The sequence below is a fragment of the Telopea speciosissima genome, chromosome 10 (assembly GCF_018873765.1).
Source record: "Telopea speciosissima isolate NSW1024214 ecotype Mountain lineage chromosome 10, Tspe_v1, whole genome shotgun sequence".
Lineage (NCBI taxonomy): Eukaryota > Viridiplantae > Streptophyta > Magnoliopsida > Proteales > Proteaceae > Telopea > Telopea speciosissima.
In genome coordinates, this window is record NC_057925.1 from 57275647 (window position 1) to 57295696 (window position 20050).

Sequence of the window (20050 nt, forward strand, 5' to 3'; positions counted from 1 at the left end):
CAAGAGAAAAGAAACAAGACAAAACTGCTCCTAACTCTCAAGGGGAAGGGGAAAGGGGGGAAGCAACAAGGATAAAGAAAAGCCCCAGGCGACAACAAACCTGTTCCTTGGGGAGAACAACATTTTAATGGGGAAGCAAAAGAAGTTTAGAGCTAACATCAAAATAGATGGCTTTCCAAATCTTGTCAAAGGAGCGAGAGTTAGAGGTCCTCTCATAGTTATCAAGGTGGGAAGGCGACCATGGCGTTTTAGAGGGAAAAAAAGCAAGGCGACACCGCCATGGCGCCCAAGGCGTTGATAACTATGGGTCCTCTTTTGAGATTTCTCTCCATCCATAAATGAGAAATGGTGGCACCAAAGGCTAGTTTCCCAGCAGTATCACAGATAGAGTTCCCCGAAAAAGTCATATCCACTGAAAACCACTCCCTAGAGAAGGGAGAATTCTTCTATTTCGAGGCCAGCAGCTACCCAACACCTTTTTCCAAGCCGTGGAGGCAAAGGGGCAAGAGAAGACGAGATGGTCAACATCTTCCAAACCATTCCAGCATAAGGCACAGGAGGGGCCATTGGCATCTCTCTATGAAGAAGGAAAGACTGCATGGGGAGGCAATATAAGAGAGCTCTCCAAACTGAGAACGTGTGGCGGTGGGTATGACCCTTAAACCAGATGAGCTTACGCCAGGGGGCTAAAGGGGCACGGACTTTGACAAAGTCCCAAGCTGAGGAGGAACTGAAGAGGCCATTGGGAGAATGAAGCCAAGAACTGAATCAGCTGAAGAAGAGGGAGGAGATGACCCGACGGAAGGGGGGGGGGGGAAGGCAGCCCGGATATCAGATAATGCAGGGGGGAGGACTGAGGGGCAGCACCATGGCAGATAATAGAAGCCACTGGAGAGTGTATGGCAATATTTGAGGAGTATTAGTCCTAGCACCCACAACCAAATAGAGGACACCCATGGGATGCCAGTTGTCAAGCTATAGGGAGGTAGAGAGCCCATCAACAATCTGGAGGAGATAGCCTGTAATGCAATGGGCCTTAGGAGAAGCATCTTGTGCCAAGCCCAGGAGGCATCAGTGGTAGTAGGGACTGTCCAAAGCGTATCATTATGAAGGGGACCTGAGTATATCCCCTTGACCCAAATGCTGTCTTTCTTGGTCACAGTGTTCCAGATTAACTTGAGGATACCCGCTGTGTAAGCATCCTTGATCCTTCTTAGACCATAGCCTCCATTCTTTGGGAGGCAAGTAGAGGCCCAGCTGATCGAATGAAGGAACCTGGAAATTTCAGCCCCTTTCGAAAGGAATGCTCACATAATAGATTCCATTGCCTTGATAGTTTCTTGAGGCAGCTCGAAGACACCACTCCAATAGATATAGGAGGATTGAAGAACTGATCGGATCAGCTCCAGACGCCCTGCAGCCTGAAAATTAGCATTATTACTAAGTAATAATACAACAACAACAACAACAACCACAACAACAGAGCCTCCTATGGAGCCACCCCACAACCTATTTAAGTACAACTCATCCATAGATCTAAAGCACTGAATGTCAAAAAGGAATATCATTCCCATTACGGAGCCTTGAGCATATTACTACTCTTTTGCCAAATCATTAGCTAACTTGTTACTACTTCTTGGTTTCCATTGAAAAAGGAAATTCCTTTGAGCACTAGGGTACCTAATGCGTCTAATATAGTGATTAATTAATTAAAGTTGAATCACTTTCCAAGGAAAATTAAATTACCTAAATACACCAAATGAACTAAAATGATCCAAATACCCCTAGTAATTGAAAATTATGTGAATACCTGACAAACTAAAATTATAGTTGAGAATCAGAGTTTTGGAATAATGTGTCATGTCAATAATGACAGAGGACCTCTTATTTATAATAAGAATTACAACCCAAGGGCAAAAAAGCAAAAGGAGAAAAATAATAAAACCCTAATAACAAATAGGGAATATTCCCATCACACGGTTCTCAACAATTATCAAAAGTAGCCCAATGATCTGACTTAATTAAGCTAAAGCCAAGAATCCCTAAGAGACTCTTGGACACTAAATGACAACAAAACAGCGACCACAAGGGACAGTGTGACTCAAACACCTAGTTCTTTTCAGCCCAATTTTGGTCTACTAGTGTGATTGATGGTTTCATGCAAGTCCTCTTTATTCATGTCTAGCAGAGCTCATGATTATTTATCTATCACAAACTTAGTTTTCGTAGAAAGATCTATCTGTAAATTTTCTCCTTCGTAATTTATTTATTATTTATTAGTTCAGGTTTCTCACCTCCTGTTGTTGTATTGCAGAATATGGTGACATAACTGACATCTACAACTGGTAATTGTTTCATGGTTTATGCTTTGTTAAGTTTATCTTGGCAGTTTTGTTCATAATTTTCATTTTTTTGTTATATGTATTTCCTTTTATAACCTATGAAAATGACTTTCCTGTGTGTGTAAAATTTCACACTTGCTATTGGTTGCTGGTGCCAAACTTTTCTGATTGATTCTAGGGGAAATTGGGAAAATTCATTATTATTGCAGAAGAAATTGAACCATGGGGACTGGGAAGCATTCTCTATACATGAACAAGATATGAAAGTTCTGTTGGCAGTTGGCACCACTAGCCTGTTACTAAACTAAAAGGGAAAAAAAAGGTGCCTATATTTGGTTTCTTGAGGTGCATACTTGTGCGCACTTCTTTTGTACCTATTAATGTGGAATACTTGGAAGGAGAGAGAAGAAGAATCTTTGAAGGCAGGAAAAAACAAAAGAGGCCAGACCTGTTCACTAATTATGTGTTTAGATTCTCTGCTCTTTGCTAGGATTTTCTGTCTCAAAGAATTTGAAGGGATTGTGAGTAGATTTTTTATTGTTTGGTGGTATATTGTGCAGTCTTAGTTTATGCTTTTACCCCTAAAATATGTTTTGAATTCCAGCTTTGTTACCGTTTGTAAATCTATTGACATATCGAGGTTTTTTTTCTCTACTTTTCCCCCCCTTCTAATCTCATGTGAAAGGTATGTTCAGTGTGTAGGTTCATTGGGTGGGTTTTCTATAGGTATGGTTTGGGGAAGGTGTATGACAATTAAAGGAAAGAAGAGGAGAAAAAGTTAGAAAAGAAATCCTATCCATATTATTTCAGGCATCTACAAAGGGCAATTTCCAATTTCTGAGTTTGATTTGAGGGAGGTTAATTCCCAGTCTCCCATGATAAAGGCATCAGGATGTCTGTAAAAGCAGATAGTCAGTAATTAGCAAGTATCTTTTCAAGGGAATTGTCAAGATACACTGAATGAAGACTCTCATCATTGTTGTTGTTATGGGTATTCCTGCTTTTCAAGTCAAATATTCTAAGCATGACATATTTGTGAACTCAAACTTTTATGGCTGCCATTAATAAGATTGCTCAGATGAGTGAATGGATTATAGAGAGTAACCAATTGTAAAAATTGCTGACCCCATTTAGTTTGGATAAGGCTGAGTTCAGTTGAGTTGAGAACCAATTACAAAAACCTTCCCGAAAATCATTTTCTATAAAAGTTCACCTTGAATATGCCAAAACTTTTTCGTGGTTCTTCATGCATTCTCTTACATATTAGTCATTCATTTCTGGTTTAAAAATTCACCTTCAATGGATTAAATATGTCCCTTCCAGACCCTGCAGTAGCAGGAGCCTCGTGCACTGGGAGACTCTTGTTTTCATTCATTTCTGGTATAATTTTAGAGGCATGTGAGTTTTCTCCATTCAGCCTGAAACCTTCATTGATGCCCTTCAAGTGTTATAGTTTCACTGTTTCAATCTCAAGCCTCAGTTTATTATTTATTATTTATTTTTTTATTTCTGTCATTTTGGATATTTTTTGTAATAATTCTTTTGTCTTTAATATTTTTCAGTGTATCTACACTGGATCTAGACTTGCAATGCTTTCTCATGTTCTGTTAGAAGTAACTTCAAATTTCTTGCAAAACTAATGATTAGATCTTTGTTTCTCTGTGATAATCTTTCTCTCTCCCTCACTGTCTGTTTGGCTTCGCCATTCTTATTTGGAGTTTCATATCATGATTGTATACTTGGGTCCTGGATTGATAACATACCTGTCATCATGTTCAAAATGTAGTGACACATTCAATGAAAACTCCCCACCTACAGACAATCCAACATACATCTCATTGCTAGGAGCTGCTGTTTATAATGCAATGTCTAAAGGTGATAAGGACGCTGTGTGGCTAATGCAAGTAGGTTTCTCACTCTTATTTCCCCTATGATATGCATTAACAGACCCTCATATCTGGCTTTTAAACCCATCTGGAGACTTAGTTTTTTTTTTTTTTTTGGTGACAATGTATTATTTTTTTCATGAATTGTATATGATTTAATTGTGATCTGAGGTCCCAAAAGAACTCTAGACTCCCTTTTTTTATTGGTGACAGGATTTTATTCATGAATATAAAAGATAAAAGATAATTTATAAGTAGCCCTCCCAAAGCAGGGCACAGCCAAACACTTAAGATGACAAGACTATCCAGAGTGGGAGGTTGAACCTGTGGTCAAGGTTTAAAATCTTGTTTCATTTCGGTGTTTCGGTCTGACCGAAATTTCCGAGATGAAATATGGTATTTTTTCTATGAGTTTGCTTCGCCATTTGTGGGTGTAAAATGCCAAAATGACCGAGATTTCCAAAACGAGATGACCGAAATAACCAAGATTTCCGAAAATTTTGAAATATTGCATTTTTTCAATTTGGTGTTGCATTTCATTTCGATTCGACTGAGATTCTCGAAATTCTCGAAATCCGACCGAGACGAAATGAGTTTTTGTACTATGCCTGTGGTGTACATATTATGTCTGTTCACTCCTCTAAAGCTGGACAGAGATTCTGGAGATCATAGGGTGGAGGACATTGGAGAATTCAGGCTAGTTTCCAGTAAAGTCACAATGTGCTGCTGTCCTTAATTGGTTGCAGTCCAGCATCCTAAGACAGCCACATGGGTCAAGGGGTTTCCCATCCTTCAGTTTTTCATGTGGGCAGCAGGCTTGGGCAAAACTTTAATTATTACCATCTGACTAGTGGAAGCCATTATGCCCCCAGTGCTTATATCAAGAGAGAGAGAAAGATTGGCTGGATATCTCAACTATGGTCTAGTCATTTATATATAATAAATCAATAAGAAAGGATTACAATTAAGGATTCTAAAGACATAGTAACACTACTTAACAACTTAAACAACATATATACTAAACAGCACTATGACTTGTAAACACATAATTAAACTCTTACCACAAATTATAAACATCACCATAGCCACTAAATGTCGCCACCACTTCAACACTTCCCCTCAATCTGGAGCATATATATATACTAGGCTCCAGCTTGGAACAACAAGAATGGACACAACTGGCAGAAACAAACTTGAACACACACACACACACATATATATATATATATATATATATATATCAGTTGTAGAATCCAGTATATATATATATATTTTATATATATCAGTTGTAGAATCCAGTAGCCACAAAAAGAACTTCCTTTCAGTCACAACATCAATGAAACATAGCAGCCACCAGCACAACAATAGAGCGAATTCTGTGTGAAGAAGAAATCTAGATATCAAAATTAAACTCTAGGAAACACCATCCACAGGCCAGACAATGGTAACTGGAACAACAGTAGAAGCTCAGAAAATAGCAGTAGGGGAAGATGAATTAATCATCGTTGCGGGCCAGAAAAGTTCAACAACAATAGCAACAACAGTAACAAAAGTTCAGAAGATAACAGCAGGGGAAGATTAACTCATCGCTGCAAGTAAAAATTTTCAATGAGAAGACGAGGCGTATAATCCTTAATAAGGAGCCATTGGCAATAACCTTCACAAAGAAGGCAAACAAATAATCTTCGCAAGGAAGATGCAGACAATAATCTCCACTAAGGAGACACAATAATCTCCGTGAAGGAGACACAATAATCTCCACGAAGGAGACACTGTTAATCTCCATGAAGGAGAGACAGAATAATCTCTATGAATGAAACACAATAATCTCCAATATGGAGACACAAATCTCCACCAAGGTGACATAATTAATCTCCAATATGGAGATAGGAAAATCTTCAAATAAGAAGACACGGGAAGATAATCTTCAAATAAGGAGTCTCGAGTCTCTTGACAGATAATCTTCAAATAAGGAGACTTGACAAATGAGACTTGGCAAATGAGCTTCAACTATCCGATAATCTTCAAAATCTCCAATTGCCACCTCATGTGTAGCAGCACTACACATGGACAAAGAACCCAGGGGAGTATAACAACGAGAACCCAATCATAAAACAGAAACAGCCAAAAGCACAAAATCAAGAGCAACTAATAACTCCAGCCGTAGGATATAAGGAGATGGCAGAACAAAAGACAACTAGAAAGTCAAAGTCAACACCTTAGATCGAATCAAACCTTGGTCGAATATACCTTCCAATGAATAGAATAGATGTCCAAAATATGAACTAAATCCAACGGCTGAATAGTACATGCAGTAAACATGTCAAAAATAGAAACTCGAAGTCCTAACTAGGAACTTCAAGAACTCACAATCCACATAGCAGAACCAGATCAAATTCTGGTCGAATGCTATATATGATGTGTAGAGGATACCATCAAAAGATCTTCAAAGTCCAAGGGCTGGATTTAGAGATATCCATGATTGCCTAATCTGCAGATCACAGAGAAGAGCAGTAACATGGTCGCAGGTTGACAAAAAAATCACAACTCCATGCTCAAGTGATCAGCCAACAACTTAAGTATATTATACCACTGTAAAATTTTACAATGATCTGAGGAGTGGAAGTAGGGTTCTTGAAGAAAAAAAAAATCCTTCTTTGATAAGGACTCTTCAAGAACAACAGAAAAAAAGGTTTGATGATCAAGAAAGGAAAATCAACTCACTCAGTAAGATCACAGCGACTCATGGATGATGGAAGAAGCAACCAACTCAGCAGGAGATCAGATTTCACTTAGCAGCACACATTAATCACAGCCGAACATCAAGAAAAAGCAGCTGCGGGGAATACAACCATAGCAGCCACTGCAGAACATCAATAACCAGTAGCCGCAGGGAAGACCTTCATTGCAGCAACAGCCACACACAATCGGATAGCATCTGCAGGGAGAAAGAGCAAAGCATCATACACAGGACAGCACCAGCAGAGAGCAAACATCATGCGCAGTAGAGAGCAGAGCATCATTGTGTAGCAGAGACGTATTCAACTGAACTTCACACCAGCAATAAAGCATAGTTCTTCATGTTCTATAAACAATGGAAACAGCCTCTCCTGCGATGCAGGGGGTAAGGCTGTGTACGTTTGCCCCTCCCAGACCCTGCAGTAGCAGGAGCCTCGTGCACTGGGTTGCTTCTTTCCCCCCCCTCTTCTTCTTCTTCTTCTTCTTCTTCTTCATAGTTCTGATACCATGTGACAATATCCAACTGGAAACACTACTTAACAACTTAAACAACACCATGTATAGTAAACAACACTATGATTTTTATTTGTAAACACATAACTAAACTCTACCACAAATTATAAACATCCCCATGAATACTTAAAACATCCTTTTTTTTTGGGTTGGAAGTACTTAAACATCACCACAACCACTAAACACACTACAGCTTCAACATCTATTTTGGAGGATATGGGAATAGCTTATAGATAAGGTTCTTTTTATTTCCAGATACAATTAGGTGCTAGAGGATTGATTTCTTGAATTGGATCTTTCCAAACTAGGAGAATATGGCTCTTCCTGTTCCATTCAATTTCTTGGGTTTGTTTGGAGCAGAAGGAACAACAGGATGTAGAGAACATATATTTTTTTTTCTGAACTAGAGCTGATTTGAGATTTTGTTCCTTCAGTAAGGCAGACCGAAGGATGCAGATGAAGGCATGAAACTCTAAGTTTGTTATTCCGTCTTTAGTGACAAAAGAAGAGAAAGAGGAGAAGGGAAAAGTTGGAAATATCATTAAAATGGGCGTACCCAGTGCACGAGGCTCCCGCCACTGCGGGGTCTAGGGAGGGTCATAATGTACGCAGCCTTACCCTCGCTTTACAGAGTGGCTGTTTCCAGAGACTCGAACCCGTGGAATGGAGCTACCTTACCATTGCACCAAGGTCCACCCTCAAAAGTTGGAAATATCATTGTGACCAATAATTCCAAGCCAATTTATATCCATTTATGGAAGACCAAGGAGTTAACTATGACCACATAGCATCTCAAGCTAATAAAATGGTGGTGGTTATTTATGTTGAATAATGTACACCAGAATACTGTGGGGGTGTTCTGGTCTTTTTACTGTTATTTCTTTGTTTTATGTATCCCCTAGTTAAGTCGGCTATGCTAGGGGTATTTTAGGCTTTATGCTGTAACTCTTTTTATTATAAATACATAGGCTTGTGTGATCGTATTGATCATTCAAGCATTCTCCTAAATCCTGTTTTGGTAAGAAATTCTAAGAGAGATTTTAAACCCATTTATTGTTTGTAAATTGATCTGAACCTAGAATTTCTTGGGACAGCGGGCGATTGCACTTTGTCAAATCAGGCCATCTTCTTGTCTAACAGTTCTCCATTGGAAGAATTCAGTGTGTTGGAGTTTTTCCTAGAGTTTCATGATAATAGGGTTATCTGAAGCTGGGTTTTGAGCTAGGGGTTGGCCAAGTTCTGTTTCTAGTAGGAGTAGGACTGTCAAACTTTAGCCTCTGCTGAGCTGGCCAGGTGCTTCCATGTGTAAAATTTCATGAAGCCTGGAATTGATTTGGGGTCCAAAGACCTTAGCTGAGTTAAAGTTTTATTTTGTTAAATTTTAAACATTGTTGTCTTTTTAGTTATGCACTTTGGATCCATATCAAGTTTGATAGAAGAGCTGATTTGGTGTCATTAGTTTTTTCTTAGTTCTCCAAAGAGTCTGGTATATGGTGTCAAAAGTAGAAGTGGACATTATTTAAAGGGATGGGCGTGACTTTGGGTTTTAGCTTCTACTTGAAAATTCTTTGAAAGAAATTTGTTTAGTTTTCTTTTACCTGGTGACTTCAACAACCTTGTGGCCTTTATTCCTTTTTCTTTGATATATTTCGCCTTATCAACTCTTTTGGACTCTTTGGTGGTTACTTTTAGTTTGCTTTAGATAATGACATGGAAAGGGAGAAATGTGAGAGAAAAGCAAAGTTGAATTTGGTGGTTGGACATTGGGTATTCTTCTCCTCTATAGGAATGCAAAGCTCAATTTCAATGGTTGCGTTCTCAGGATTTGAGGCTTGAAGAGGGTAGGAGGATCTATCAGGGATGGGAAGGGAACCATTTTAGGTAAATATTTGGGAATGCTAGGGAAGGTTGTCTCCAGTGGAGCAGAGTTGATGCCTTTGTATCATGACCAATCCTACTTTTTCGAGAGGTATTCTGATGCTTATTCTAGAGGGTGATTTTGAACAGATGTTATAGGGTTGATGAGATATGAAGAGGGTTTGTGGAGATTCATGTAACATATCAGGTGCATTCATGCTATGTCATCTTCATTGGTTTTTCCTAATTGAGTGAATAGCTAAATTGGCAAATGGTGTAGCTAAACAAGGTGTCGTCAGGCCTTCATGTCAATTTTAAACATCTTAGGCCGATATTTTATGGCTTATTTTTAGGAGATTCTGTTGAGGTGGCATAATTGGGCCTCATATCTTGTAATCTACTGATCTTCAATTAATAAATTTCTTTATTCATCAATACGGAAAAAAAACGATGGTTAAGTGCTTGAGTGGAGTTCCAGGGTATTAGCTCTTTCCGTCCATTGGGGGTATTCATTTTACTATTAAATCCTAATGACGTTATATCCAGCAGACCGCAACTGGGAGGAGAGCTATGATTTGTTGAAGCCACTTAATGAAATCTGTGAGAGGACATATTCTTTTGTTCTTATGATGATTATTGTTGGTCCCTTAACAAATTCGATGATGTCCAATATGGAGCAACCTCTATATTACAATTATATCTTTCTTTTCTGGAAACATACTGCAGAAAACGTGCACGATGCAATGGTCACAATATGCATTCGTATGAACTGCATGTATCTGGCATTAATCATCAAAATAAGAGTTTAGCTTTTATTATTGCACAGTACAAACTGATAGTCTTCCTTTATGGTACAAAAAATTATTGCCTCATGACTGTTTTAACACTGCACAGGGATGGTTGTTCTCATCAGAGTCTGCATTCTGGAGACCACCGCAAATGAGAGTATGTGTTTACTTAAGTACCTATTCCAAGCAAAATTCTTAGCTTTGCAAGCTCTTTAGCTCATGTGTTGAACTGTAGATACTTGTGTGTGCTGAAGTATATATTTGTGTTGATTAGGAGTTTCTTTTATTTTTAGTAGTTGCATGACCAAAATTCCATCTTGAAGACTTGAACAGGTCTATCTCATTTAGTGACTAAAAATAACAGTCTTCAGAAAAGTCTACTAAATGTCCATGTGAAGCAATGGAAAATTCCTTTTCATTGGCAGATGATGATGGTTTTATTTGTTGGGAATGTTTCTTGGGATTAATTTTTTTTTTTCATAATTTACTTATTCCTTAAATTAATGATTCTTCAGATAGCATCCTGATTTTGTTCTCCAATAACAGCAACACTAGATGGCATTTCCAGATGCTAAGAGAAGTAGAGAACCATAAATTAAGAGTAATTAGACTTCTAAGATGTTGGGTTGTTGAGGTTACACCTCATGCATTTAGTGTCCCAAGTTGTACAATGTTGACATAAAGAAGTTAACATGCAACAGCATTAGGCAGCAGATTAAAAGACTATTAAAAGAATAAGACAGGAAGGGAATATTGGAAAGCAAGGAGGAAGAAGACTAATTGGGCTCAAAGGCATATTTGAAGTTAGCTAATGAGGAAATCAACTCACTTGCTTTTGGAGTCTCTCAAGTCCTTACAAATACTGGAATCTAGAGCAAGCCCTAGAGGTGAAACTATGCCTGCCTGCTGCAGTTTATTCTTTTTCAAGGAAAATTTTATCATTCATCAAAAGGGGAGGGGGAGAGTATCAGAGTAATATGGATGTTACTACACTTACCGTCAATGTCAATCAGTCAAATAGTAAGATCCCAGTAAGATCTTCGGGTTGCTTCAAAACTATCCGTCTTATATTTCTGGCTAGATTAGTTAGGAGAGTTCAATTGTGCGGATAAACATATATTCAGCCCAAGGGGACTGTCCATGTTGATGGAGGAGGTGTAGCTCTGTGTAGTCTGAATTCATATGTATTCTTTGGTAATCTCATGTAAATGTACGATTTCCACCTCCTTTTATCATTATCATACATGTAAATTTTTTTTCTTATTGATGTATAGTCCATGTTGACATTGTATTCTTTCTGCATTGATGTTCTTATCATTGTTTGGCTGTGTTACAACTGCTTATCCAAAAAGCTTGAGCTGTTAAGTAATGGCTACAACAATGTCTATCAATACACAACAACACTCTGCCGCACGTGCAGGTCCACACACACATGGCTCTGCATGTGACACCTCACGCGGCACCGAGGGGCACAACATGTAGGGGCACAAGCCGCACAACAACACACAACACAAACCCCTCATACATACTAGGGATCGAACATCCGACCTCCTGGTTCTGATACCATGTTACAACCGCTTATCCCGAAAACTCGTGCTGTTAAGTAAGGGCTACAACAATGTATATATTAACACACAACAACAAAAGCTAACTCTTTCGGTGACTTGCATCTACAAAGATATCCGAAGTTCTGCAAGAATGACTTCTTTAGAACTGGTTTTGTATTTGGCTATATTTTTTTTAAAATTTTTTTCATCACCTTACAACCAGATAGTCTTGGTTTTCTTGTTTTCATTTATTGTATGCTTAGTTATTAACTTACTCTGGATCTGACAGGCGCTTCTGCATTCTGTGCCATTTGGAAAGATGATAGTTCTTGATCTTTTTGCTGATGTCAAACCTATATGGGAAAATTCCTCACAATTTTATGGCACTCCTTATGTCTGGTAGTACACAATTTTCTCTTTATCCACAGTTATGTGCCTCTTACAAGCATTGGATTTTTAGGATATCACTCTCTTCTTTCTGCTCTTTTGCCTTCCTTTCATGCTATGATATAGGCCGAGCATTACTATGTATAATTGCAATGTGTTTCTTACATCATCATTTTTACATACAAGTCAGGTGCATGTTGCACAACTTTGGAGGAAATATTGAAATGTATGGCCGACTGGATGCAATTTCATCTGGTCCAGTTGATGCTCGCCTCAGCCAAAATTCAGCTATGGTATATATCTTGTGCATTTTTGGAATCTGTGTAAGATCAAAGAAATTATAATGTGTTTGTGTAAGCGTCAGTTAAAATTGTAGATAAATTCTCTAATGTTTTTCGTCCCCAATTACTATGGGAGAGCTTAAACTGTATAATTTATCATGTCTAAGTAAGACTCAGAACGGGGGTACAGCTTCTTTATCAATCAGACCATTAGTGCATAAGCCATGCTAACTCTAAAATAATTTTCTTCTGCAATTCAATTCCCAAAACATCAACTGTTCCTAAGATAGTGTTATGCGTAAGTTTGGGTTATTTCTTTCATGAAATATTCTTCTACATATGTATGGAAGAAAAATCATGTTCTAAATTTCCATCAAAATTTGGGAGATATATGAAACATTTCTCTTTCCTTTATAAGTTCGAAGTTGAAATGAGGGGCATATGGGGACACTACAATGCTTCCACCAAAACTGAGAATATTTTGGTCGAAAGATCAGAAATTTATTTTAAATGTTGAATGGTTTGAAATAGGCGAAATTGGGAAATTTGACTGAACACCTATTTTAGCCCTAATATCTCAGAAAAATTTCTGCAATATTTGAGTCTCCTATAATGTTAAGAACAAATTTTGAGCCAGATTAGGGGAGATTTGATGATATTCTGGGGCATTGTTCAATGGTAGAAGTAAGGATTAAAACCAAGTACGAAAGTATAGAATATCATGATAGTTGGATAATGAATGGTTTTACCCGCCCTTCTTTCAGTGTTTTTCTCATTTAATCACAAGAAATAGATAATTAACATCTCATTATGATAAAATACAGCATATTTTATTATAAAATTAGTTACTAACTATTCTGTTTTTACTCATAAAATGATTTATTTAACTTTTGAACTCTTTAGTAATTATTTTTTTATTTGTGATTGAATAACAAATAAAACACTTATTTCTTTGGATGGTAGGCATTGTATTTGGTTGGATGGTATGCATCATAGTTGACAAGATGTCGTCTAGGTGTCCAGGTGCCCTTGCTGGATGCCTTACTGGGTTTCCTAGGCGTCCAAGCCCCCTCAGTTGAAAGTAATGCAAGGATCATGGTGAGAGAAGAGAAGAGGGGAGGATGAGAGGAACAAGAGAAGAGAAGAAGAGAAAGAGTGCGTACAATGTCTTGAGGAGAGAAACGATTTCTCTCCCCTATATTTACTTGCTTATAATATGGGCAATTACAGAAATACCCCATACTAACATAAGTTAGTATAGGGAGGTAAAAAAGGAAAAATACAATACCAAATGTCACAGTACCCTAAATACTCTTATTACATGAATTGGGTCACCTTGGGTTGTTTAGTTGCCTTGACAACTAAAATATGCATTGTATATGGTTTTATTGTTTTATTATTATTATTATAGTATACATATCATAGTATATACACATGACCTTAGTATATTATAATGCAATAAAATCTTACAATATGTAAGACTTACATGGAAAATAATAAAATAATATGCCTTGCATTATAACAATATAAAATATTACTTTACTCAAATAATATATATAGATAATAAAACAGATTTTAATATACCAAAGCTATTCACATTCTCATGCCATTGACCATGCTGAAAATTACAACTATGCCACTGCTCAAGTACATTAATAAAATAATGCTTCAACATCAATAAAATAATAATAAATAATGGTATCATACACCCATTATAATGTAAATATTATTAAAATATTCACAAAGTCATTAAAATATTCAAGGACATCTAATATAATAATAAAATAATCATGACATGCATGCGGGGTGTTACAGTATGCATCTCAAACTTGTGAAAAATTGCCTATATTGGTCAAAACCTATGTGAAAAACTGTGCACTATGGTTTCAAAACCACAAAACCATTTTGAGTGGTTTTATCGTGCACCATAGTGCTCCTATTATTTTTGTTTAAATAAGCATGAATTGCACCCATGATTCCCTGATTTCTATCAAATTGCCCCCATGCTTTCGAGGAAATATTCCCTTTCTTTGTATTTTTTGCATATTTATTGATTTTATTTTATTGTATATCTATATCATAAGGTAAACTATCATTCAACAGTTCCATCGAAATTAAGTTTGGAAGAGCTCCTGTCAGACTGTACTCAGTAGATATACACATTTTTTCCCCAATTTCATCAGTCTCAACTTCTGAGAGATCTCATTATCCATATTCTTCAAATAGGTTGGGGTTGGCATGTGCATGGAAGGAATAGAACAAAATCCAGTGGTATATGAGCTGATGTCTGAAATGGCATTTCGGAGTGAAAAAGTGGAACTTGAGGTATTATAGCTTCTCCACTGTGAAATAAGTTTCACATGCTTGTAGATTATCTATCTCTATTTCTTCTTTTTCTGTCAAGCTGGAAACTTTTTTTGTCCCTCTTACCAATTATGTTTGAAGGATCAACCTTTTTACTTGAAGATGTATTACTCTCTTATGTTCATGTCTAATTATGTATTGATGAGAAGCAATATTTTTCTCAGCCAATTTTTTATTTTTTAATTTTTTAATGTCCTGCATCATATAACGATATTAGTTGATAAACTTGAAGGAATGTTTGAGGAGAACCCTGATTTTTTTTCCTCTTCTTCATTTCTTTCTCCTTCTGTGAGAACTTCAGTTGTTTATCCTTTGCAAACATTGTTGGACGGCATCCCTCTCTTCTCTGAAAAAACCAAAGGAGTCCAAACACCCCAATGGAGCTCTAAGTTGCTGATCTTCCTGCTTCCAAATATGAGAATATTCAAGGCTGCCATTTCAGAGGCAAAATAATAAAAAAGAGGCCTGCACTTAATTTACTTGTTGCCAAAAAGTCTCTCAAGCCCCAATACGATGAAACAAAGGACTGAGAAGGTGAGACCTCCAAATAATCCAACTCGTACCTTGAGAAAGGGCCGATAAGCATGGAGAAAAGGAACACATTTATTGATGCCCTCCCATTCCACCTTGAGGATTGGTTTACTTGCAAAATTTTCAAGGGTAAGCCATAGCTCTTCACAGATGTCGACTATCGAGGATACCCCAAACCTCTTCTTTATGGCTGCAAATCTGTTCTCAAATGACTCAATTAGGGAGAAACAATTCCCAAAATTAAGTTTCTACTCAAAATCATAGTTGTAGAGGTGACTAGGCAACCCAAGGCGTTGGAGGGGTGCCTAGATGACAAGGGGCCCTATATGTGCAGTATACGTAATAGCAATGATAATTTTATATAGCTTATATGCAACATATAAGCCATATGATATAATTATGCTAGTAATGACCAAATAGTTCGCACTTGTAGTATGCTACAACAACAGTGGAAGTCAAGAAGAGAAGAGAAAAAGAAGGAAGAGAAAGAAGAATAGAAAAGAGTTGGGGAGATTAGATCCATACCTCTCCCCTATATTCACTAACATGAGATAAAAAAAAGAAGCAAGATTACATAAATGCCCCTCTACTAACATGTAATACACATTTGCTTATTTCTTATTACTATTCTACCCTTACAATATGTACTTCTATCACTCGCCCTCAAGCTGGAGAATAAATGTCATACATGCCCAACTTGCTCAAGTGGGTATGGAACTGGAATGAGTTGATTCCTTTGGTGAGTACATCAGCTAGCTGATTCCCTCTGTCCTTACAAAGGGAGTGCAAATGTAACCGGAGTCAATTTTTTCCTAGATGAAGTGCCAATCAACTTCATCATGTTTTGTATGATCATGTTGCACAGGATTATGGACTATTCTAATGGCTACCTTGTCGTCAAAGTACAATGGCATGGAGCCCTCAGTCTCAAACCTCAATTCTTAAACAAGTCTCTTCCATAGTTTAAAGTATTGGCCCGTACCGTATCGGCCAATCTTTTTTTTTTTTCCCCAAAAAAAATGGTATCGTGCATTGTATGGGCCGATACGGCTCAATACGATATGATTGATACGTACCAATACTCTTGATATGATTGATTTAGGATTATCGGTACGTATCGGCCGATACGGCGCAATAAAATGCGATGGGCACATTAAAAGACATGTTTGACTTCAGAATCGTGATTCCAGAAACCAGAAAGCACCAACAGCACCAGGACAGACAAGTTTTCACTCAAAACTTCAATTTTGTGACCTCTTCTTCCTCTTCTTTCAAATTTCATGCTTGGGGCTTTGATTCCTTGCTGAAAAATGAATCAAATCAAGGAAACAAACTGCACTTTGGTTGACTCAGCACTCATATATCTCAGATTGAAGAACTCCATAGAAAAAGATATGTTTCTCAAGAACTTGATTTTTTTTTTGTATAAATCTTTATTTTTAGACCTATTTTTTGCATTAATTACATGGATTTAGGTAAAACTAACACTTGTGATGGCAATAGACAATTATTACATGAAAGAAATCTCATCTTTTATAATAATTTCAATTTAATGCATTTGTTTGGTTATACGTTATTCTCCATTTTAGTGTTTATGCATGGTTAATATTATATATTGACTATTTAAATTGATTTTTGCTCCAAAAATGTATTTCCATGTGTATCTTGATGCGTATCTATAGTGTGCGATATGTATCTCCGATACGATACTCCACTTAAAATCACCCCAGCGATTCGATACGCGATACCGATATTTTAAGCCTTAGTCTCTTCAACCATGAGTTCACATACTCCATGTGCCATGGCTCTAAACTCTACCTCTGCACTTGATCTGGCCACCACAAATTGCTTTCTACTTCTCTAGGTAGTCAGGTTTCCACCTACAAAGGTGCAGTATCCTAATGTGGACCTTTTATTGGCCACAAAGCCTGCACTATTAGCATCAGTGTTCCCTTCAATTTTTAGGTGGTCATCTTTAGTGAACAACAGTCCTTTTCCTGGACTGGACTTCTAGTACTTGAGAGTACGATATACAACAGCTAAATGGCCACTCTTAGGCGCATGCATGAATTGACTCACTACCCCAACAACATAAGCAATATTTGGAACGAGTAAGTGAGAGATAAATCAACTTTCCCTCCAGTTTCTGATACCTCCGTACATCAATTAGAGGGTGTCTGCTGTTGTTCAATAGGTGAATTGGTGGGTTTATAACCCAATATCCCCGTCTCTTTCAGAAGGTCCAAAACATATCCCCCTTTCAAATAGTCATGTTGGCAATTCCACCAGGGTTTCCCTACTTTGTTTTGTTTGGATCCATGTAGCCGACTCCATTAAGTTGGGATAAGGCTGAGTTTTTTGTTGTTGTTGTTGTTTGTTGTATATATATCAACAACAAGACCCCATATATCTCATAACTTGAAAAATCTCCAATCAAGTAAGTATTTCAAAGTGGGAATCCATTCTATTTTAACTTGCAAGCTTTAAATACCATAACTCAACAACAACCAACCACCTATTAACTCAAATACAACACTCATAGCAAAAATACACCCAATAGTCCAAAAAACTGGCAGTAAAACTCTGCAGCAAGGCTTAGAGTTGCAGAGAGTTATAGTTAGGTATTACCAACTGAGCCTATATAGGCTTGAAAGAAGACCCCAGGGCGACTCCAAGGGACCAGGTTCCAGCTTCAACAGATTTCAGATGAAAGAGAAATAAGAAACTATTTCCAAACCTGGCGGTAGGGTTGTCCAGTTCTCTATCGGTTGTGTGTTAACAGCTCCCAAGTTCACAAGAAGCAACTTCTATTGAGAGCTTTTATTCATCACTGTGATTACACATGATATTCCCTGATCGGGAACCCTCTCCAAAGATATAGAGCCCAGGTTGCAGAGTCATTGGTCAACTCTCAAACGTAGTTGCTCTGATACCAAGTTCTCACTTGTAGTATGCTACAGCAACAATGGAAGTCAAGAAGAGAAGAGAGAAAGGAGGAAGAGAAAGAAGAAGAAGAGACAGAAAAGAATTGGGGAGATTAGGTCGATATCTCGCCCCTATATTCAATAACATGAGGTAAAACAGCAAGATTACATAAATGCCCCTCTACTTGTAATACACATGTGTGCTTATTTCCCATTCTATTACTATTATACCCTCACAATATTTAATTTTAATACTAATATGAGAAAACCAACATACAATGAACAAAGCATTGGATAGAGTTATATTAATAAAAAACAAAGCAAGATAAATTAACGTAAACTCGTGAAGTGCCACAAAAGATATAAGGCGTGTTGTCATACAAAAAAGAATCCTTTCCTTTTCTTACCAAAAACCTTTTTTTTCAACCTAGAGCTTTGCGGATGTTCTGTTTACATTATTTCAGTTTTAAATCCTAATTTTTACTATTTCTTACTTTAAAGTTTAAACCTTAGTAGTGTGGGTTTGTTTGCTAGACAGTACCATACCAGTGTAACTTATATGCTGTGCTGTTGACGTGATGTTATGAAATGCTTCATTTCTTTGTCACATCAGCTTTGTTCCGGTAGCTACCTAACACAACTTCTCATTAAATTGTGGAAACATATTGGACATATTGGACATTTTATAACTTCTGGTCCAAATGTTTGGGAAGATTTTGTTGGACCATTCAAAGGGTTTAAGGTGACTCTTGGATAAGCTACTAATGTAAATATTCCTATTTCATGATTTTGGAGTTTTTTTTCATCTACTTTTAAAAAAAATATATTATCATGTCATTCTCTCTCTTTCATGCTCACTTTCACACACACACACACACACACACACACATGCAATCAGACATATTCCTGCTCGTTCTTTTAGATGCTGTATGAGTATGTATGTATATCAAAATTAAGAACAAGACACAGTAAGATCAATTAACATTACTTTCAGACAACTGTCAGTGTTATATTTGTTGCTAATGGCTTTCAACTTCAATGTTATGTATTGGGATTTCATTTAGTTTGCTCTTACAGGAGTGGCTTAGATCCTACTCACGTCGACGCTATGGTAAACCAGTTTACCAAATTGAGGAAGCATGGAGGATTCTTTACCGAACAATTTACAATTGCAGTGATGGAATTGCTGTACATTCTCCAACTTATCCATAACAGCATATGTGAAATTAGTAAATTGATCAAATGCCTCTGTATTCCACCCCCCCCACCCAAAAAAAAAGTGCTAATATGCATCAAAACCTTTTTCACTGTCTTGGATATCGTAAGATTAGTTTATTACTCTCTTTCCATAGTGTCAGCACCATAGCTAGAGAGCCGCTTGCCTGAGAAATCTTCCTCTGAATTGAAAGATATAAAAGATGGTCAAGAGTTCTAGATCTTGAAAGCCTTTGTAGAACAGAACCAAAATATCTTGTAAAAAGAAGCTCCAATTGCCTTGCCATGGCACAAGGAGCAAAAAGGTTACTTGGCACCCTCCTTCATTTTGGTTCTTTCAAATACCATGCTCCATTCTGGACATGCATCCATTCCATTTAATAAACCAAGGGTCTGCAGATTTTGATTTGGTGCTACCATCTGTACCAAAGCTTCAACTTTGTTAAGAAGATCAATATACCTCAAATATTGAGATTTCTATTGGATTTCACCACAACAAGAATCATATAATTATGGTATGACATAATAAAAAAATGAACTTTGCATCTCATACCGATGAATAATCCTTCCCAAGTGAAAACAGAATGCTCTTTCTAGCTTCTCAAAAAGCAGAAAGCACTCACCAATTTATATACGCCACACAAAAAGAGAGGGAACCAAAGATGGAGTCAATCCA

The 20050-nt window shown here is 37.3% G+C and overlaps 1 protein-coding gene across 1 annotated transcript in view; it reads left to right on the forward strand.

The window, feature by feature from the left end:
• Window positions 1-20050, forward strand: part of LOC122642593 (alpha-N-acetylglucosaminidase-like) — a 56377-nt gene that overhangs the window by 28484 nt on the left and 7843 nt on the right. Inside the window, exons 9-15 of the mRNA XM_043836108.1 lie at window positions 2315-2345; window positions 4129-4246; window positions 10232-10282; window positions 11962-12071; window positions 12250-12352; window positions 14567-14665; window positions 19237-19347. Coding sequence (XP_043692043.1) covers window positions 2315-2345; window positions 4129-4246; window positions 10232-10282; window positions 11962-12071; window positions 12250-12352; window positions 14567-14665; window positions 19237-19347 — 623 coding nt within the window. The remainder of the gene's footprint in view (window positions 1-2314; window positions 2346-4128; window positions 4247-10231; window positions 10283-11961; window positions 12072-12249; window positions 12353-14566; window positions 14666-19236; window positions 19348-20050) is intronic.